The sequence below is a fragment of the Cynoglossus semilaevis genome, chromosome 4 (assembly GCF_000523025.1).
Source record: "Cynoglossus semilaevis isolate Cse_v1.0 chromosome 4, Cse_v1.0, whole genome shotgun sequence".
NCBI classification, from domain to species: domain Eukaryota; kingdom Metazoa; phylum Chordata; class Actinopteri; order Pleuronectiformes; family Cynoglossidae; genus Cynoglossus; species Cynoglossus semilaevis.
Window position 1 is genome coordinate 16,098,054 of NC_024310.1, and position 14,367 is coordinate 16,112,420.

At 41.9% G+C, this 14,367-nt stretch overlaps 2 protein-coding genes across 2 annotated transcripts in view; both read right to left on the reverse strand.

The window, feature by feature from the left end:
* Nucleotides 1-7,120, reverse strand: part of grik4 (glutamate receptor, ionotropic, kainate 4) — a 261,758-nt gene extending 254,638 nt beyond the window's left edge. Inside the window, 1 exon segment of the mRNA XM_025055124.1 lies at nt 6,619-7,120. The gene's annotated coding sequence lies outside the window, so the exon portion shown is untranslated.
* Nucleotides 7,121-7,254: 134 nt separating this feature from the next.
* arhgef12a (Rho guanine nucleotide exchange factor (GEF) 12a) overlaps nt 7,255-14,367 on the reverse strand; it is a 35,285-nt gene continuing 28,172 nt past the window's right edge. The window contains exons 26-41 of the mRNA XM_025055253.1: nt 14,275-14,364; nt 13,354-13,439; nt 12,455-12,580; nt 12,206-12,316; nt 11,532-11,717; nt 11,334-11,411; nt 11,069-11,144; nt 10,561-10,728; nt 10,392-10,479; nt 10,218-10,295; nt 10,026-10,120; nt 9,597-9,800; nt 9,278-9,514; nt 8,839-9,068; nt 8,683-8,758; nt 7,255-8,577 (exon numbers count right to left, since the gene is read on the reverse strand). Coding sequence (XP_024911021.1) covers nt 8,567-8,577; nt 8,683-8,758; nt 8,839-9,068; nt 9,278-9,514; nt 9,597-9,800; nt 10,026-10,120; nt 10,218-10,295; nt 10,392-10,479; nt 10,561-10,728; nt 11,069-11,144; nt 11,334-11,411; nt 11,532-11,717; nt 12,206-12,316; nt 12,455-12,580; nt 13,354-13,439; nt 14,275-14,364 — 1,940 coding nt within the window. The 3' untranslated portion in view covers nt 7,255-8,566. The remainder of the gene's footprint in view (nt 8,578-8,682; nt 8,759-8,838; nt 9,069-9,277; nt 9,515-9,596; nt 9,801-10,025; nt 10,121-10,217; nt 10,296-10,391; nt 10,480-10,560; nt 10,729-11,068; nt 11,145-11,333; nt 11,412-11,531; nt 11,718-12,205; nt 12,317-12,454; nt 12,581-13,353; nt 13,440-14,274; nt 14,365-14,367) is intronic.

Consider the following 14,367-nt stretch of genomic DNA (forward strand, 5'->3'; position numbering starts at 1 on the left):
TCCAGGTCACAGTTCAACGGCTCAATGTGTTTGTGGCGCCGCTGTGGCTTCCCTTACGCAGCAAAGTGGGCTGCGGAGGCTGGGCCAGGCGTGGTAATTAGACCGCCGGGATGCCAGGCCACAGGTACCTTTACTGGTTACCATTGTTATATACTGAGCTCTCCGAGACCCAATTCAAGACTTTCCAGACCAGGGATAGGCAGGGGTCTGTTTGTTGGGATGCCCCCTTGGGAGCACTTAGTATGTGGTTCTTCTAGGAATCAAACGCAGGACTCTCAGCTTGTAAGCCAAGTATGCTAACCGCGACACTTTGGAACCAATTCTGTTGCAATTTTTTTTTTTTTTCCGTCTATTAAGTGAAATCGTATGTTTCTCCACAGTACACCTGGTCTCTCACAGGGAACTAATGTGCCCCGGCAGAGTGGTTGGGACTCAACGGCCGAGACGACTGAGTCAGGCTAGGTTTTAGCATATTCCTCCCATTTGAAGGAGTCACTTCATTTCTCAGCGTCAGCCTAACCAACCCCTCCACGTCTCTCCTGGCTCATTGTTTGTGCTCTGGACAGTGATTACTGGAGAGGCGATGGATTAATCAGACTGTGGAGAACAAATTGATCTTCAGTCCAATCCATCTTCCATTGGCTCCAGCATCGATGAAGGGGAAGAAAGTGGGGGAGAAGAAATGCTGCATGAAAATCAATGCCATAAGGTCAGAGTTTGCTGTTTGGGAAACAGGTTATAACCAAAGTGACGTATTACAAGGCAACAAACGTCCTTGATTTACTGTGACATTCATCCCACTAAGAGGAAATGTGCCTTTGGCAATGTCAGTTCCAGAGACAATGATTCACACCAAAACAAACAAACAAAAGAAAAGTGTTTGTCAAAGAATAAATATTTTATTAAATATTTTTACACCCTTCTGTGGGTTCAAAGTATAAATATTTGATTGAAATATTTAGATAGAAAGCTTTTTTTCCTTCTTCTTTTAAACATTTTTCTCTAAAATGGAAAAGAAAAAAAAACCCAGTGTCATAAATCACTGTCTGAACACTCAGTTATTTCAATTCCACTTTAACTTTTTGGAAATAGTCCACTTTATTTTCACTTTTTTATTTATTTAATTTTTCTCAGACTGGATTGAAATAGTTTTCGATCAGAGCCACACAAACAGACAGTGATTCATGGCAAAAGAAAACGAATCGACTTTGACTTTGCTCTAAAAATTAAGAAACAACAAGTGAACGTATGCAGTTGTTTTATGGACTTCTCCCATGGCTCACCCGCTGACCTTACACCATCCTTACCTTGACCCTGTCCTGTCCTGAACTTATAAACCTGTCCTAACACAATGGACCTGGCTCCGAGGAGCCCCTCCGTCCCCCGAGTGACCAGCAGATGCCAAAGACAAGACGTCACCCTTGGGCAGCTGCTCAGTGTCTACTGCCCACTGCTGGCTTTGGCTGATAAACCGTCTTATTATCTAAGTAGGAAAAAGTCGTTGTGATTACAGTGACAACATGCTGAAACTGACCGTTCCTACAAAGACAACATTTTCTTGGCACTCATATGGCACTGTATATACAGTTTGACAACTGTACCAAATCACCACGGACCCTGTTCAGAGCACGGACTCACTTTTCTCTTCCTCTTTGTGTTTGTTCTTCAACCGATGAATATTGATGAAGTACACTCAATTCGCCAAATGGTGAAATGAAGCACGCAGACGATGGACCAGACCATTCCTGTGCTTGATATGCGGAGTGACAGTTTGGAGGTTCTATTAACGACAGTGGCGATGAACACAATACCTGCTGCAGTAACTGCTCAGGCAGGAACAATGCAGCGTTATTCAATTCAGGGCAGACGCGCAGGACGAGCAGCGGCTGGAGCCCAGACAGCTGTGAACATGTTGGACATTCTGCATACATTAGCAACAAGGTAATGAACGCACTTGTAGCAGCATTAGAATATTAATGCCTTGTACTGAACAGCCTTTGTCCCACTTCATTGAAAATAATTTTTCATCTGCCTGCTTGTCTATGGGCACGACTACCAGTCCTGTCCACAGCAATCAGTGCTGGAGCCACTTCATGGATACGGCGACAGCTGACAGGCTCAGTGGTGTGTCAATCAAACTGCTGACTCGCAGCATTTGCACTCACTTCAGCGTATCAAATGGTAGGAAGTTGGAAGTTCATCTTCTGTGAAGGCGGGCGTGTGTAGAGAAGATGCAAAGATTGGACTTAGTCTAAGACCAGTGAAGAGATTCTGAACCAGCATTCTTTTTTTTTTTGCAAACCAAACGACACTGAGTTTGATACAATTCCTGCAGCAGAAGTTACCAGTCTTTACCACGCAGTAAAACATGCACATTCATATCAGTCAACTGACTGCTGTGGCAAGCAAGGCCCTGAAATTTCTTCAGATTCGGAGACACCAAAGAAAATGTCATGTGGTCACACCAAGGCAGCTTGATTAATAACCTGTCTTAGCTCCTTGAATCACAGCAGCATCAAGCCTTTGCGTCTAGCTGTAAGACACTGAACACCAAAGTTGGGATTAAAAACCAGTGTTCTTGATGATGATGAGGACAGAGAAGAGATATCCGATTCCATTCACTGACAAGTAACACATAAACTGCTGGAAAACGGTCTGAAACCTGATTATATGAAATAATATCTGCTTAGAGTGCTGATAATGCCAGTGTGATTTACGCAAGACACAATTCCAGATATACTGTAGACAACCTGGACATAGACACTGAATTTACAATCAATAAAATCAGTCAATTCTCATACAAATGATCGAAATACACGAAATCAGTGTTTCAATTTGTTGAACAACATTTCCATGCTGTTATGGAATGTGCCCACAAGATGGCTCAGTCTACGGCCTGCTGTCTCGAGGCTCCATGCCAGCTGGCCTGAAGGTAAGGCCTACGTTTTGTCACTTGGAGAGAAGCGTTGTCCAAAGGTGCTTTGGAAGCTTTTGAAAGTGATCAACACAGTGATGGGCAGCCTCTGGAGTTACAGGTCTACCTGTCCTTCCTCCATAATGCTATTCTGCTGTTGGAGAGAGATGATAGGACTGTCTGTGAACTACATGACATCCTCTACACGCCTCAGACCAAGCTCCAGCAGCAACCGGTGGTCTAATTTTTGGAGTTTCCAGACTGTAAAGCAACAGCCATTACACAGGACTTCTATAAGCATGAAGTCAGCTACCTTGAGAGTGTTACGACCTCTCAGACAGCAACTTTCCCAAACATGTGGAGGTCTTAAGACTGAAGAGTGAGTTCACATCCTCCAACCTCTCAGACACAGTTGAGATCCTCCAGATGAAGGACAAACTGAATATGGATGAACTATATGAGGAGTCCTGTGTGCCTTTGTCACGTCAGCAGGAGGTTGTGAAGACAGCTGTCCACATTTCTGCATTACAACGAACTGACTGTCATTTCTGTTGATGCCACTGTATGGCAGCAGACATCAAAGGTGCAGAAGTTTCTTTGAAAGTTTAGGTTTATTCTTGTACATTTTATTTAAATGATTTCACCCAGAATTCTACATACCAACTGTGTGAAGAGACTTTTGCCCAATTAATAATTCCATTATTTGCATTAGTCACAGATAGAAACACTGACATCTATCTGCTGATATCGGTGTTTCTGTTCCAAACATCTTCATTAAGTTTTGAAATATTTTAGTATTTTGATTTGAATAATCGTGATTAATCATGACTAATGACTTACTGCCACAATTAAATATGATTGATTGATTAATCGTGACTAATCGTGACTACTTAAGATCACGTGATTAATCCATGACTAGCCTGTGATATGTAAAAATAAATGGCAACCAGCATAACAATCAAAAAAACTAAAATAAAAATCTCAAGCAAATGTTCTGCAGCAGCACAGAACATGTGGAATTCTCAGCTGGATTCTCAGCCTTGAATCTGAGTCCAAACTTTATGCAAAACAGTATGTGGAAAAAAAAACCCAAAACCATGTGGGTGAAGGTTTGTGGGCTATATTTAAAGATGACACAACTTTAAAGGCCTGGTGGGTGAGAACAATGATGCAGCTGTGGGCTTTTGGTTCTACATGAGGAACACCGTCACAGTCCGCTTTTAGGATGAAGCTGAGTAAACCGCCTTTAACAGCAGCATTGTTCTGTACCTGTGTAGGTGGAGGAGGACAAAGACTGGTGTCATCACAGCCTGACGTGATCTGCTCTCCTGGACGCTCCCAAATGACTGGCACCTCTCTGCCGCTTTGTCCTGGTTGGTGCAATTAGCTCGGTGACAGCTGTGTGTGTGTGTGCGCGTGTGTGTGTGTGTGGAAACCAGGCAATTACAGTTCCCCCTCTCCCCTCTCACCCTCTCCTCATCTTTCAAACATTTTTTCCTCCTCCTCCTCCTCCCTCCATTCTTCTCTTTTGTTCCCTAATTTAAGTCTTTTCTTCACTCCATCTCACCACCATCCAAGTGACCCTCACAATTTCACACACTGTACCTCACCCCCTCCCTTTGCCTCTCCCTGTACCACCAGTACAACGACAGTTAACCCACACATTTTACTCCTTTTAAAGTTAGTACTTCTACAGAATGTATAATTTAAGTTTTTTGTTTTTTGCATTCTTTTACACCGTTTTAAGATCAGGACTGTTCTAAAACTTAGTTTTACTGGTAATATTTACTGGTTTTATTTTGCACAGAACCGACTCTGAATGTTTATTTTTATCGTTCGCTGCTGACTGTTCCATCTGACCAATTCAGAGGTTTTTTGGGAGTGGGCTAGTTAAATTCTAAGTCTTTTTAACCTCTCTATAAAAATCTGAGTATTCTTAACCTCTCTCGTTCCCTCTCTCCCTCGCACACACACAACCAGAATTAGCAGGTATGGCTAATTTTAACCCTAAATCGGCTCAGTTCCGATTCAAACTAAATCTTTAACCTCCTAATCTCTAATCTCTCATATAATCTTTCATGGTAGCCTTCCCACAACAAAGCCTTTCACCTCCTGTCCCTGTAAATTCCAGGGTGTGGGACATTTCAATATCACGTACACGGTGAAAGATTGCCACCTGCTGGATATGTTCATAACGTTCTCTGCTGTCATGGACTCAATCCCTTCATTTGTCATTCTGAAGCAGTTCCTGTTCCTGTAGTTGGGACCATTGTCTCCCAGGACTTTTCTTCACACAGGTACAAAAGGAAAATGTCGGTACCAGGGGTACTAAACCGTCAGATATCAAGCCCACCATGTGTACATGCACAACACAATGATGCAAACCAACAACCACAACAACTGAACCACAGCAGCTGCAACGGCTGTGTCTCCACCACAATTCATCAACCACAGCATACGACGTCAGGTCAACTGGAATTTAACAGACATCCGTCACTGCACTCAGATTACCAGCACTACCTTCCTCTGGGTAGGAGTGACGTCACAGCGGGTGTTAGCTACAGCCTCTGAAAAATCGAACATGTCAAAATGAGGGACTGCGTGTCAATGTGACGGCCAAAAGAGAAGGAGACACCTGCTGACCCTGTCCACAGAGGTTGTCGTCAGTCATGAGATCAAACTGGAGGCTAACATACCACAGGTTAGTCGACATGTAAATACACAAAAGAAAAATATGTATCAGCATTTACTGCCAGAAAAGTTCAGAGATGATAACAATTGTAAATAGACATAAGAATACATATTCACTTCTTTAGTTCTAGTGACATTCTGAAAAACAATATGAAACTTTTTTGCTAATACATTATGCTAATTGTGTCCATAGATCATTATCAGAACTACACATTGGTACTTTAGAAAATACTCACAAAACCAGTAGAAAAAAACATTTTATTCACCATTTCTCAGAATCTGATTCAGAAATCATTGTTGTTGACAGGGGTTCTCTCATTTTCAAGTATGTTCCACCTCAATAGTTCCTCATTACCTTGTCAACACTCTGTACTGTCATTGCTTAGACAGAATTTACTGAGGTAATTTGGCCTTTTAGCTCAATTATTTAAAACAAAAAATACAAACAAAGTAGTTAGAAGTAACTCTGTTTCAGAAACTTGCAGCAAAATTAAGGGTTAAGAAAAGAACAACAGACATGTGATAAAAATGATAATGTGAAATATTTATGTGACTTAAGTTTGGTGAGCCACATGTCACAGATTTAAATATTTAAAAAATTGATTATGCATTTTTCAACAGTGGAGACCTGGACATTTGACCCCCGCAATATTCTGCGGTCATGAGTTCATTTAAACAAACCCTGGCAGCCAATGGGAGAGGGTAGTTGCACCACAGGGTCACATACAGAGACAAATAATCACACATGGTCAATGAAGCACAACTACTGATTCTGGACAAATGTATGGAAAAAAAATTCAAGTACTTGGAGAAAACCTGCCAGTGGGAAAAGACTTGGACCGGTGAAGGAATGCTGTTTTAAACATATTTCTACTTTGTTTACATGCGTGTTTAAACAGCTCCCAGTAATGCTGAGCATGAGGGACGGACAGCAACACACCTCTGATCCACGGGGTTAGCTTAAGAAATGTTTGTTCAAAACTTTTTACTCCGACAAAAGAGTACAACCCTACCATGTGGGTGCAGAGACTGAGCCCAGATGATGGAGATCTTCATTGTCACGCAGTTGTCAGTGTTGTCACAGCCCGATCCAGGTTACCTGGCGGAACCGAAGTGTCACATTCAACTTGGACGGCGAAAAACGGCATCACCACCTGGACAAACTTCATTCGAGCGTCAGTTCAGTACGCCACGTATGCGCATGCGCGATCCGTTGCCGTAAATCGACGAAAACAACGCCGCTGGCATAGAGATTAAACAAATAGACAGCGAAAGTTTGCGCGCTTCATCACTTTTTCTTCCCTACAAAATCTACAGCATTATAAATTTACAGTATGATGTGAACTGAAGGACATCATTATTAGGGTTAAGTCGTAAAGTTCTGATTAGAAATTATCTTTATTTCCAAATATATTTTAATTTCATAGCTTGAGTCAATGCAATAGAAAGAATGCAAGGCTAAGGTGTAAGGGCATTTAGGTTAGTCATCATTACTAATGCTCAGTTGGCCTTGATCAGTGCAAGAAAGTGACTGAATCATCTCTGCAATACTTGAATGAAAGTCTAAAGTTGTATTGTTTCAGTGATTCAAAACATTTGTTTTCTCACTTCTCAAACTCAAATAAAATCAACACAATAGACAAGTTTCATTTCTTGTTTGAATGTGTCATGGCACCATTTATTTACTAAAGTTATGCATAACCTTCCAACTTGATCATTGTACAGTATATGTTGAACTTCATGACGTGGTTAGAATATCAGAGCAGGCAGCTAAGAACTGCCCAGAGCACAGACGACAGCAGCAGCAGTTCTGTCAGAAGCTAATACGTTGCTCGGGGATGACCACTCTCTGTCACAGAGGGGTAACGGTGCAAGATACCCCGGGGCAGATGACGGGGCATGACGACAGCTTGTAGAGGGGGATCCAGGGGGTTGGGTAAAAGCATCAGCAAGTTACAGAGCTTTAAGGGAGGAGGGAAAACATGGGAATGACACCTGTAAGTGTTCAAAGAGAACAGGAGCAGAAGGAATTACAAAAGAAAGGAAGTGAGGGAGAGGGTCAGAGGTCAAACACTTGTCGGAGGCAGCAGAGAAATGCAACAGGACCAGATCAGAGCCTTCGGACTCTTCATTCTAGTGAAACACCAAAAACACCACTCCTAGATTTTTATCTAAAAGTCTTCTTTAACACATTTGGATCAAACCATCACCAGTGCAACTCTGGCCATATATATATATATCTATATCTATATCAATATATATGTATATATCGATATAGATATAGATCCTGCCATTTTCTCAGTATTCTACTGGGCTGGCACATATGTTTTTATTCATCACTCACACAAAGCCCATGTGACTGAAGCAGGGAAAGGGAGCCAATCAGGGAACACAGTGGCTGAAAGCATGCAAGCAATGTGGAGACACTTATTCTCCACAGACACATTCTCAAAGAAAGAAAGAAAAATAAATACATCTTGGGATAAAAAAAAAACTTAATACATTATCTTAAAAATTTTCCTTTTCTCGTTCTTTTGTTTCATATATATATATTCTAAACACACATCTTTGTACATTTTGGTATAAGTTCTCTTACTTGCCAGGAGTTCAGGTGGGAATTGGGTGATGGATGGTTGAGGTGGGGGTGGGGTTTTCTGGAAGGGCAGAGCAATCCCACTTCCCTGATTGCCTTGTGCTGACGGAGAGGGAATGTGGCATTGAGAGACAAAAAAAAAAAAAAAATGGCTCCTCCCTCAAACATTTCTGCTCTCATTCAAGTCTCTCATTTGCTGTAGCAACAACAGCTGTTGGCGATGGAGAGTAAAAGTTGCAGAGGGGTCAGCAGTGAGAGGACAAGCTTATAGGATGTCCCAAATGTCCAGAACACAATGAGGAGGAGCAGACTGCATGTTGGTACTTCCTCTTTGGGAGCAGAGCCAAAGTCTGCAGCAGGAACTTCCACTATCTCTTATCTGGCAGAAAGATGGAGGTGAAGGTTCAGACAGATACAGGAAGTGGTCCATATGTAGAGGCCGGCAGATTCACACATATTCAGACAATATGCTCAACTGAAATACCTTTGTTTCTGTCCGGGTCTTCCGCTGACCTTTCTGACCTCAGGCGTAATAAATTATTGTACTTGGCCTCAACATCCTGCAAAAAAGAAGTGAAAAAACAGTCAGACTATGGCGCAACGAGACAGTGATGAGCTTTAAAGAGAAATTCATCAGTACCTTTAGGTAGTTGAGGTTGGACTGAAGGTTTCTGAGATGTGACAGCACCTGTCGACTGAAGATAGACAGGCTGCCCGCCTGGGAGGTTGAAGAAAATCTTAAATTCATGCCTGAGTCAGTGGCACAGCCCTGTGCGCTGCTCAGCTGCTTCCCTGTGGTCGACGCCAGGATCTCGTCATCTGTGCTGCTCTCTCCTGCCCTGCCGTAGCCCTCCAGGACCAAGAATTCTGCTGGGAGTATTTAAAACAAAGGTTTGGCATGGATCTTTACCTATTGATTATTGACCAGTCCTCATTGGCAGTACTGATAAGATAATCAATAATTATCTTGTATGGTCCACTGTTACCCAACACATATTTTGAATTGTAAGGAGCTCCCAAGCAGCTTAGATGAGGCAGCACCATGTGACCCCGGTCAGGTCTGGACGTCTCTGTCTCACCATAATCATCGGGAGAGTCGAAGAAGCCCGTGTCTCCAGAACCCAGGTCCTGAGCCTGGTCCTCGGTGTGGGTGCTGTTCTTGTCCGAGCCATTGTGTGCCATCACCCGGGCACGACTGTCAATGGGCGTTCGCAGTGAGGTGGCCCTGAGGAGACGAGCCCCCGTGGATTGTTTGGTTTGCTCTATGGGCTCTTGAGACATGAGCTGTGTGACCAGCTCCTGCTTCAACGCTGCCACTGAAGGAGTGAAAAAAAAAGAAGAGTGACTTCAGGTTGTTTTTCACCACCTGCACTTGCCTTCAGTGTTTTTTTGTCTTACATGTTTTCAGAGCTTCAGCTGCCCTAGAGGGAAACATGTTGAATGAATCTGCTGCTCTGCCATCGTCGGAGACCTGGTAAGGAAGCTCTGGGTCCACATAGCCGTCCTCCTTCTCCTTTTCCACAAATTTTACTCTGTCAAACAGGTTATTACCAGGTAGACAGCTCTGCAGTGCTCTCCTAGAAGTTGGGCTGCTCTCTTTATCTACACAGACATAATTACGCTTGTCAGAAGGGGTTATCTGCAAATTGCTGAAGCACGAGGCTGTTTGAGAAGCAGAGAGGAACGTTTCTATTCTTTTAAGTTGAAATTGGGGGTTATAATTATAGAGGGGTTATCTGCAAATTGCTGAAGCACGAGGTTGTTTGAGAAGCAGAGAGGAACGTTTCTATTCCGTTGAGTTGAAATGATGTGTGGCCCACGTGTTACCTGTGGACTGTGTGCTCCCTGTGGACGTGCGGTCGGGGTCTCTGCTCAGCTTGGAGACACCTGCGGTGATGATATCCACTCCATCTCTCTCCCCACTGACACACAAGATCAGATCATGTCAAAAACAACGTGGGAACTAACTAACTTGATCATTGTAAGTAAACTTAAAAATACTACATTTTAGCCACATACTCGCTCTGAGGTAACGGTATAATGTTGTGAGGTTTGACCTTCATGGCATCAGCTCTCTGGATTATTAACTCCTGCCACCTTTAGTGAGCAAAAAAAAACAAAACAAAAGATAATTAGTCCATTTGTAAAACACAAAAACAATTCAAACTCAATCCATCTTATCTTTGTGCTCACGTTTTTTGATCAGCGACTGTGGGCGCCATAAGCTCATAGATCTGGGCTCCATTTTCGGACATAGAAAGGACGAAGAAGGACTTGTTGTCTGGACAGTGTAAAGCAGAGAGGACAAACTTAGTAAAACTCTGCCATCCACAGGTGCAGGAAGAAAGCCTCTCTGACTGACCTGTGGCCACTGATCGCACCAGAACCGTGTTGAGTTTGATGATGGGGCTGAAGATGTGTTTGGTGTCTGCGGTGCCCGCCAGGTTTTTGCTGTGACACTTGAGGATAAGGCGTTCATCTTGTTTCTGCAGCAGCACCAGGATGTCCTCCAGGAGGAGTGTAAACAACTCTGACAGAAGAGAGACGACTGAATTTACAGCAGTGTTCAATTTGACGACTAACAGTGGACTTAGTCTGGGTCTTTGGAATAAATTATAATTGAGTCAACAAAATATCAAAAATGCTTCAGTCGCTTAAAATGTAACATTTGTTTTTAAAGATTTCACTAAACTCTGTTTATAAATCTAAACATTCATTAAAAAGTATTAGGGTACTGCGTATTAGACTGTAACATGTATTTAATTTAACAGATGTTCTATTTTATAATTACAATATTTACACACACATATATATATTGACTATATTTATGTATACATACAGACACACATGCACTGTAAAACAGAACATACCAATAGTCTTGTCCTTATTCACTTTCCATGAGAGTGGTCCCACGTGCACCAACGTTTTCTTGGTTAGATCCAAGTTCTGTAAATATATATATATATATATAAAAAGTGAATTAAACGACTGTTATCTCTCAACCTTCAGGCCATTTGGTGAAGGAGGTTTCATCCATGCCCTGAGAATGCAGGAACATTTGTGAAGTCAAGATGGAAGAATACTCTGGACTATAATGTCTATGAAGAAAGCTTATGGCTCGTGACAACAAGTCACCTTTAACTCCTGGATCACTGGGTTGTCAGTCTGCTTCAGTGAGGACAGGTCAAGTCTTCGTTGATAATCCTCTAACCTCTGAGGATAGAAGTTGATCCATTAATATTGTAAATCAAGGAATCAAGTACAATACAAATATTTAATTTGAAATGAGGAAGTCAAAACTAAAAATAACTTAAAAATAAAAAAGGATCTTACCTGCTTGTCCTCAGACTCTTTTAAAGCCTGGTTGACATGATTTAAAATCATTCTACAACAGTCTGCTGCCTGCTTCACTTTGTCCTTCTCCGCTGTGTTGTCTAAAACACATAATAATAAGAAGAAATAAGACCAACTGTGCTGCCCAGAGAGCTGCCTGCCAGGCACATAATACGCTATCATTCCCTAAAATGATGCTATAAACAGGGACTGCAGTGAGGTGGTGGTGGGGGGCGGAGGGGGTTATGCTCCTATAATAGCTACTTACACTTTATCATTAGTGATTTTATTCTGACTCCAACCCAAACTCCAGACTGGGACGGATCAAATAATGAAGAATACAATTTCCTGAAATGAGCTCAGGTTCCCCAGTACCATTGAGATAATAATCTCTATTTTATTTCTAAATTGTATCTGGTTATGTGGTTCTTCACTCTTCACAGCTTCATCTCTGAAGAGTTCTTAATCGTTCATTTTAGATTGCAGAATAAACACTGCTCTGTTTTTGTGCCTTAAAGACAAGCAAAGACATCAATAGTGACTGTGATCATCTTTAAACTGTCAGTTTACAGAATACCTGGGCAAACTATGGCCTGTGGACCAGATGCAGCCTGACTGAAAGACCCAGTAGCCGGACAGATATGGACAAATCTAGGGTATCCCATCTAGAAAACTATTTCATTGATCTGCTTGTGAGTGACCAATTCAGGGACATTTGATAATTTTTCCACTGGAATGATGTCTTTCAGCTGCAACCGTCTGCAGAGTCTGTTACTCTCTGCCTCCTGGAAAGGAAGAATTAAGAAAGTCTTGAATTAAATATGCATTGTACAAACACAGAGAGTACCATCATTTACTCAGTCATTCAATTTGAACTTCATCCACTAGTTTTGTGTGTCAGTAGAAGAGCATGACATCAGTACCTGGATGAAGGAGAAGAACCTGGAGTCTTTCTTCTGTTTGGTTTTGATGATCTCCAGAGCAAAAGGCTGGTTACAGCAGAAGGTCCCCACCGCTTGCTTGATCTTCTCCTCTTCACCACCGATGAACTGTAACCACAAGAGCCACCACAGGACAAAGACAGAGACAGACCAACGTCAGCCACCGAGATAATCTCATCTGGGTCGTGGGTGGTTGCCATGGAAACATGGGTCGTTCTAACCACGGTAATGACTAGTTACTCTGTGAGGGGAGTCTGTCAGAGGGATCTGACATCTACATCTACTGTAAGACAGATCAATGTCGCGGCCCTCAGGGAACCATTTAATCCACTTATACGCCACAGAGACTCATGTCAGACATGTGTGCCGGCTGATATGCGATCATCTCATATCTAATGTATCACATGTAATATTAAAGGATAAGGACATAAACCAAAGCTGGGGGAACGATCTGACAGTCACTGAGGAATGGCTTCTATTTCATTTACTTGCCCCCAAACTGTGAGAATGTTTCTTTCACCATCAGGGGGCAGAGTAGTTTCTCTGGGTCATATTTATGGTTCTGGTTTTTAAAGTTTGGATATAAAAATGTCACGCTATGACAATCAGCGCACAAAGACCATGGATGAGTGCTTTACCATTTCTGTTCATATCATGTGTCAAAATAAATTACATGTTGGCTGAAAAAGAAGCCAATTCTGGGCCAACGTTTCTTCTTTTGCTGTAAAAGAACCGCGGGGCCAACAAATCGATATCTTCGACCACAATGCTTTTCTGCCCTCCCTCTGCCCCCACCACCACATCACTCATCGTGAAATGTATTCAATACGGGAAAATGTTTGAAAGAAAATATACAATTTCAGCTGGAGAACTGTTCTCACCCAGGAGAGCAGGTCATCTCCTATCTGATCAATTACTGACGACTCATTCCTCTTCCGCACCGCTAGCATTTGCTCCAATATTGAAACTGAAATTCAAAGGAAAGGCACAAAAGGAGAGCAGGTGAGTGTATATGTGTAAATCAAACATTTCAGCTTCTTGAGTATATGTATTACTGACACTGTCGTCTCATTTATTTGACTTAATGAACCCATCCGTCCTTGGAGAATCACAGTACTGTCAGTCCAATGCAGAGATTTAATAATATGTAATGTAATCTAATCAACAATAGGGATGTAACGAGAAATTCAACCCACAATAGCAGTCACAATTTTTTGTTCACAAAACGAATTTATAACCTTTTTTTTTAAATTTAAATTTAATTATGGCCAAATACTATGACCCTTTATTCATAAGAACTACGCCAAATACCATTACTAACTGACATGGTGTTGTATACCTATAATAAAAATATTTAACAACGAAAGAATAAAAAAAAAAAAAACTACTACAAAGAGTTTCTTTCTTTACAGAAACACTGCTTGTGTCTGTGGAAGAAGTTCTTCCCACGTTCACACTGAACTTCACTTAGGCCAAGTAGGGACCTGAGGTCTTGGTTTAAAAGCTGGTTACAACCAACATACCGCCATCTGCTGTGCTAGAGTGTGTAGTCTCAAGGTATGACCACTGACTCTTTGAGGTGAAGCAGCCTATTCCTTATGTCTTGACCAAGATTCATTTTTTATTTAAAGCGATGGGAATTGTCACGCATATGTACCAACTTTTAACCGATTTTTGACCAGAGCTTGCTGCTAACAGTTCATTTAAACATAAAGGTGGTTTGGTAGTTTTAATTACGATAGCACATTATCTCCCCTTTAAATTATGGTTTTCCATGGAAAATCACTTGTGACTGAGTCTACCGTGCAGATGTAGAATCTCGTCCAGGTTGGAGAAGATGTTCTTGATGTCAGCGGGAGGCAGAATGGCCTCTTTTGACAGTTTCTGGTAAAAAA